Source organism: Hipposideros armiger, unplaced genomic scaffold, assembly GCF_001890085.2.
Source record: "Hipposideros armiger isolate ML-2016 unplaced genomic scaffold, ASM189008v1 scaffold_199, whole genome shotgun sequence".
NCBI classification, from domain to species: Eukaryota; Metazoa; Chordata; class Mammalia; order Chiroptera; family Hipposideridae; genus Hipposideros; species Hipposideros armiger.
In genome coordinates, this window is record NW_017731549.1 from 891,929 (window position 1) to 900,002 (window position 8,074).

Here is an 8,074-nt window from a genome sequence, read left to right on the forward strand (position 1 = left end):
AAAATCAATATCTTTGCCATGAGTATTAAAAGAATATTTTTATTTTAAAAGAAAAATATAACCTTAAAAGCGCAGATATAATTATGTAGCAGTTTAAAATTTTGAAAAGAATACGAAAAAATATTGTTTATATTTTAAAATATATATCCATATATTTGCTACGATAAATCTTTTTCAAACAATAAGAGATCAATTTATATCTACCGCTCATTGACCAATTAATGTCTACATCACAGCTGTCAAATACCTAATTTTTATTTAATATTACCCTAAAAATAAAATTTTTAAAAGCAAAAACTAATACACAAATATCTAAGAACAAAAAGTAAGGTATTTCAAAAATTATGCTTAGGCAGAAAACTTCACTTTAGTCAGGACTTGAGCTATTAAAGCTTAAACTAAACATCAATTTTAATATAGGTACTATTCTACAGAAAATAGCCAGTTATCAATATTAAATGTCTGGGTTTCATTTGCAAAAACCTTACAGTAATTTGTTTACTTAAAGAATTTCCATTTATCTCCAGTGCAGAAAAGGTTTAATTTTATCAAAGGGTCATCTTATTTATTTATGTAATTAAAACAAAAATTCATGCTATAAGCACTGAAGATTCATACTTTACTGAATCATTAGTTCTCAAGTTTGAGCTTAAGAGAGAGATCGTAAGAGAAAACATGGCAAAGCCAAGCCACATAACAGCAGTTACTAAAACCTAACCTTTCATATAGAATTGTTTTGTTTAAACTAAAGCAGTTTTAAGATGTTAAAATGTCTATTTTAATGAAAACTACAAAAAATTAAGAAAAGAATGTAAGACTGAACAAACAAACCTGGCAAGGAAGGAGAAAGTTCATTGTATCCTCCAAATGAAGCGTTCCGGACAAGCTTTCGGCCATCAATTCGTGGAGGAAATAAAACAGGCGAAACCACAGTACAGGAAGAAAATCTACGTTGTTGTGAGCTCTCTTCTTTCATGGCTTACAAGGTCTATTTAACGTATATGCTCACCCAGAAGGCTAATTAGACCAGTATGGCAATGACAGGCTTTTCTCTCACATCCAAATGTAGCAAAACCCACCAGCACAAACAAAGGACACACACATTTAACAGCAAAGGAGAAGGACCAGAGACTGTCAAATCAGCAATAAACAGATAGAGAAAGAGACTGACAGAAAAGGCATTAAGCCATGCTGCTGAATTTTTTTAAATGAACGGACAAACAAGAAAGGCTATTCCACTAATGTTTTACCTTCCAATAATGCACTGCACTGAACTGCTGCTTCAGGAAAACAAAGCAAGATCAATAGAGAGTCAGGGTGAAGTAATAAAATCAGTTTCTCTTCTTTACTCACAAATGCAACCCTTTTCTCATATCCATTATATTTTTGTAGTATCTGCCATACTACCCACCTCTTCCGATTCTTTCCTTTCCAGTTTTAGCTTACTTCAAAAATGGATATAAACATAACACTGTTTATCTTTCCTCAAGCCTCTAGATTTATATCTAACCCACTGCTTGCCTCAGCCATGATTAAAATTCATAAGGAAAGATACTCTTTCAAGTACAATTTTAAGGGATTCCAACAGCTAAAGCAGAAAGCAAACATTTAAGTTTTATCTGTAGCAGGGATATGCGAGTCATTAAGACAAGGTTAATTCAAAACAATCAACAGAGAAGATTAAAAAGACACCATAATAATGCTCCAATACATGTTCCTTTGAAACAGATATGAGCTGCTACAGTTCTTCGTTACATTTAAATTTTCAAAATATATAATCTACCAATGAGTATTTTGCACTTAAGACTCCTATTTAAAAAACGCACCTTTATCATAACAGTGACAAATGGAAATCTCCTTCTTTACTAGGTTAAAACTAGGTGACTGGTATAAATCCCACATTATTAAATCTAAAAAGAAAGTACCTATAGCCAAAAATGATAACTACATCATCTCTTTATACCTAATTTTAAAATTCCAAAAATCTTTCTAGATTATCTAANGGTCGCTGGCCACTGGACAGCTGCTCACGGCAGCTCACAGCAGCTCACGCTGGCTGCCGGCCGCTCACGCTGGCTGCCGGCCGCTCTGGCTGCTGGCCACTCATGTAGCTCACAGCAGCCCACTTCAGCCCCACTGCAGCCTATGCTGTCACTGGTGACTCACTGCAGCCCAGTTCCAGGTTGAGCTGTTGTTCACCATCTTAGCTGTAGAGGGCATAGCGTCACTGGCCCATGTGGGATCCGAACTGGCGGCCCTGCTGCTCAGAGCTTGTGCTCCCAAGCCAACTCTTAACCAACGAGCCACTCGGCCGGCCCCTGGTGTAAGATTATTTTACTTAAGATTTTTTTCCCCCCTTACTGCTGCATCACGAGTGCTGAAAACACTGCTAGCACACATCAGGCATTTCCTAAATGTTTGGTGAGTGGTAGAAAGAACCTCTTTCTAGCCCCTAAAATTACCTTCTCTAAATTACCTTGTTCTTAATAATTATATAAAGTGTGCCATATAAATTTCTTGGGGGATTTAAAACACAAGTTACACAAATGTCTCTAGTCTCATAAAATGTTCCTCATCCTAAGGTTTAATGCTATGTCAACAATAAGTCTATAACTATAGTTTTTCCTATTCCATTTCTATAATCAAGTCACTGAATTCACTATACTGAAAAGGATGCCAATATAATATTGAGATTAAAAACTAGAAATCATCCTCACTTTTATTTACTGTTCTCTCAATATACTTATACAAGAATTATGAAATAAATACAGGCATCTCTAACCCCTCAAATAGGCATACCACAGTAACTCTAAACAAGAAAAATTTAGAAAGGGGGAACTTGGAGCCAAGCATGAAGAGAAAATCTTTAAGAAAAAGTATGTGTGTATGTAAAAGAGATGAAAAGAAAACAGTTATCCTGAGGTAACATTGGAGATGCGACAGTAGAAAATGGGTAGCAAATTATCAGAATGAAGGTAAGATTTAGAAAGCCAGTCAGGGGATGTGTTGGGGACTTCTGGTGAGTTGGCTGAGAAAATCCAATGTCAAAAGACAAGAGCAGGTTTAGCCCTGAAAAACTCAAGTGAGATCTGGAGCTTAAAGATTTCTAATAAGAGCCCAAATTAGTCATAAGGTATTTTAGGCACAACATTGACAAAGACCTAGCATTACTTNCTGGATAACATTCCATTGTCTGGATGTATCACAGTTTATTTATCCATTCAGATACTGAAGGATATCTTGGTCGCTTCCAAGTTTTAGCAATGACAAAATACTATACATATCCTTGTGAAGGTTTTTGTGTAGACATAAGTTTTCAACTCCTTTGGATAAATATCAAGGAGTGTGACTGCTGGATCGTGTGATAAGAATATTGTGCAGTTTTCTAAGAAACCACCAAACAAACTGCCTTCCAAAGTGGCTGTACCATTATGCATTCCCATCAACAATGAATCAGAGGTCCTGCTGCTCCACAACAATGATGTCAGCATTCTGGATTCTGGCCATTCTGATAGATATGTAGTAGTATATTACGTCATTGTCGCTTTATCTGCATTGCTTTTCATATGTTTATTTCCCACCTGAATCTCTTTCTTAGAACTCTATCTTTCCTACCTCATCTGAATGGTGGTGAAATAAATATGGTACTCATATTTACACAAACTTCACAAAGCTACTATTAACATTCTTTATATTGCAGATTTAAAAATACTTGGTAAACTCAAAATACTTCATGAAAATACTTAATAAACTAAAAAAAGCATTACTTCAATTAGAACCACTGGAACCAACACTAGGAGCTAATATTTCTGGGTCCTAGATCTGGCTGAATTATTACCTGTCACCTGCTGTTCCTCCACATCATATAATTACAAGGATGAATATAAACCTATATGTGTGTGTGTGTGTGTGTGTGTGTGTGTATAATGTTTTGATCAATATAAAGAGTTTTGTAAATGTAAAATAGTAATAATAACTTACAATTTTCAAATTCAAAGAAAACCAATATATTACAATGATCTTAGGAAAAGATATAACAAACTGATAGACATTAACTGCACAAAGGAAACACAAATACAGTAACACCTTGGTTTGCAAGCATAATTTGTTTCAGAAACAAACTACTTGTATTGCAAGACATTGCTCGTTTACCATGTTAAAATGTATTAGAAATGTTTGCTCGTCTGGCAGAACACTGTCAAACCATGTTACCCGTTATCCAAGGTTTTACTGTACTCTTTTCTTCAATAATGAAAAAAAAAACAAAACACTTTTAGAAAACAAATTTTTAAAGGCAGCTGCTAATTTAAAACCAAAATCTAGGTTTGTTAATCTAAGAACCAAAGATCTATTTTTAAAACATAAAACATTTCATGTATCTCTTATAGTTTCAAATTAATTTCAGAATTACTTATAGTCACTACGGATTTCATATCAATTTTATGGNGGCTGGAGAATCACATCGAGAGATCTGGGTTCACAAACCCTTTAACCCACCAGACAAATTACTCATGCTAGCAATTCCTTTCGTTCAGATGGACAAATAAAAATTCATTTAAAAATGCTAACAGGAAAATGGAATGATTTGACTAACTGACTTTTCCAATTCATTCACATATAGGATGTGTGAGACACAGGAAGCACATTTATTTTTAATAATGGAAGGGGCAGTAAGGAGGGTGTATTCCATTGTGCTCACTGGTCTCAATTATGTATTTTAAGAAATAACACTTAACCCCAAATCCTATGACCAAAATGACAGTATTGATACTTTTTGCACCAAGTTCATAAAGGATAAGGTTAAAATTATTTGATGGTCTCAGTTACGCAGATCATAGAAGGAATAACAAAATTTTGTTTCCCAAAGTTACTTAGGTAAGAATAAAATCTTCTGAATTCCATGAGAATGATGTTTAATGATAAATGTGTAAATTTTAGGACTGTTCTGAAAAACAACAGAGTGGGTTATCTGTTGAAATAGTTAAGGATAAACTAGTGACTGCATCTCTTAAGCTAACAGAATAAAACAAGATTAACTCTAAGATAGAATCAGTAAGTTTCAGCTCTTGGAAAATAACAGGATGAGTACAATTTTATGTATACCAAATAATTACCATGTTAAGAATCCCACTCTTTCACTGTAATTATTTATTCAATGGAAGAAAATAAATTCTTAAATACTTGTTATTAACCAGGTACTCTGTCAGGCACTTGTAGCATCATAGTCTGGGAGGCAGATATTATCTCCTTTGCACAGATTAAAAAAAAACGGAAGCCATTTTGAGTTCTAGCTCTACCATTTTGACTCGTGGAGAGCTATTTAATTTCTCCAAGCTTCAGTTTGTTTACTTATAAAATGGAGCCAATAATACCTAGTATTATTGTCTTCTAGTATTGTTATGAGAGTTAAAATGCACATAGCAAGCTCTTAATACAAAGTAGCTATTAATATTGTAATTAGCTTCTAAGAAGTCACAGGTAACATATGAGACTCAAGATTCAAACACACTTTTTTGACTCTAAAGCCGTGCTGTCCAGTAGAATTTTCTGAATGACAGAAATGTTCTATGTCCGACTTGTCCAATATGATAGCCACCAGCCATATGAGCGCTTGAGTTGTGGTTGGTCTAACTGATGAACTAAGTTTCTAATTCTATTTAATTTTAATTAATTTAAATTTAAAGATTCATGTACAACTGGTGTATTCAAAAACTGTATTCAAAAACACAGTTCTAAAGCCTATGCTTATTTTTTTCATTAAGGTTATACTACTTCATTAAGGTACATAAACCTTCTTTTCAGGCTCCCTGTGGCCCATACTCCCCATTTAAAGACTGCATATGGGTAGGTGGCTGTGGTATGTAGGATTGGGGTTTAAGTGTTTAGGCTTCTGACCATACATTAGGCGTTTAACCATACTTTCACCAGTTCTGGTATTAACTGCTTGAAAATAGGTTTTTTAAATTCTATAAATTTCATTGTATTTCTAGTCACAGCAGACCCAAGCTAATTATTTCCTCTTTCATTTTCTTTAATTACACATCTCATATAAAATGATCAGGGTATTTCTCATGTATATGTTATATACTCAAAGTACTATTAAACTTCCATCCTAAGTACTTTTACACATATAAGGTGGAACTTTACATAATGAATACTTGAAAAGTTAAGTACAGATAAACTTTTTGTAAAATTAAACACTAAAACATATGGAATCCTCTCAACCTCTCCCAAGAACAGGAACAAAAATGTAGTTTTAAATGCAAAACCTACTGTCGAGAATAGCCAAGAATTTACTAACTTAATAAATAGGTTTTCTTACTTCAAGTCATTGAAGTTTAATTTCACAAACTTAAAAGTTTCTCCTCCTACTAAACCTGATCAGAAATAACAATCAAAGTTAAATCCCTTCACAAATTATGGAAACCTAGTGAATTACAAACCCATAGGAAAACCAATGCATCATATAGTGTTCCTCAGTTTCTCAAATATGTACCCTAAAAGAAAAAAATTCTCAACAGACCTAAGATTATGTCCAAATATCCCAGTTTGAGAATTACTAATTTAGGGAACTATGTCTTATTCCAAGAAAATGTCTTTGAATTGTAGGCTATTATGTAAGAGATCTTTGGCCTTTAACTGGTAAAATGTACATATTTTGATTGTCATTCAAATAAACTGAAAACACTTAAGAATTTTTTTTCTTTCTTTTTTTTTAAACCACGAACCCGAGAATTTCTCTGAATGGAACTCTCAAACTTCAGTTTGAGAAGTATTGCTGTAGCAACCATACCAAAAACAGTGTAACTCTAGAGAGGACAATGCTGACCAATAGGCTGTATTTCCAAGTAAACAATAACACTAAATCATCCCCAGTGGAACTTCCCTTTTTTCAAACACATTACATGGTTTAGATGTACCAACATGAAAACATCTCATAAAAATCTGATAGGATTTTGGTATTAGCTCCCTCATCTTCAATATTAGATAAAGGTGATAATCATATATTTGGGGACAACAATATGCTTACCTTGCTCTTTGACATAGAAAGTGAAGAGTCATCTTTATTTTGAGAAATGTCTTCCTTTCCTCTTTCAAAACCTTTAAAAATATTGTATTATGTCAGTATTTCTACTTTTGAGCAAATGTAGGCATTAAAAAGCATATATAGGCATTGAAAAGCAAGTGCATAAGTCAATTTCAAATATACATTATACCTGATATATTATACATCAGTACAACAAGCCTAGACTGAACATACAGTTTTAAACTACTGTAAGTTTAACGACTTCTAAGGGATCATCTCCAGCACAATAATTCTTTAAAATAAATTAAAGCTTTCAGAGGCAACGGAAGTCTTTCTTTGAAATTGTCAGCATCCATTAAATACCTCTTTTCTGTGCTCCCAGAGCACTTCCCATGAATTCAGGCCTCACGGAGCTTTTAGTTTAGTGCGCTGTTTTCTAACAAAGAATCCTAACTGACAGAACCAACGCCTCTTGCCAAACTGTAAAACAATTCCAGAATTGGTAATAAGAGAAGATTAGGGAAATAAATCTAGATTGAGGGACAGGCTTTAAAAAAAAAATCCAATAATGTGCTTATTGTGAGAATTAAATGAGAATGCACAGAAAGCACTTAGCATAGTATTCTGTACCATAGTATACATTCAATAAATGTTGACTCTTAGTATTATCATGACACTGACTACTGCTATATAAATTTTAAAAGAATAAATCTACAATACATGAGTGCACTGGGCTAAAAATGCACATATCCCTGAAACTGGTAACACACTAATATAGCAATATACAAAAAGCAATGAACAAATTAATGTTATAAAGGGTATAATTAGAGAAATGTTAATACTAGATTTATGTGGAAGGCATAAAAGGAGCAGTACTCATTGAGGGCAAGTAATATTAACTCTTCCCTAAAATTATTTGTTCTGAGTCCAATAAAAGCCTATATTAAAAAGTAGATATATAATTATTCATAGAATGTCACTTAAAAAATCATGAGTAGCACCAGTGCCTGAAGCATTTAAAAATAATTTCTAGCATATTAATGATAC

General features: G+C 33.5%; 1 protein-coding gene across 1 annotated transcript in view; it reads right to left on the reverse strand.

Annotated features, from left to right (window-relative positions):
- OSBPL8 (oxysterol binding protein like 8) overlaps window positions 1-8,074 on the reverse strand; it is a 165,505-nt gene that overhangs the window by 54,256 nt on the left and 103,175 nt on the right. Inside the window, exon 6 of the mRNA XM_019653200.1 lies at window positions 7,031-7,101. Coding sequence (XP_019508745.1) covers window positions 7,031-7,101 — 71 coding nt within the window. The remainder of the gene's footprint in view (window positions 1-7,030; window positions 7,102-8,074) is intronic.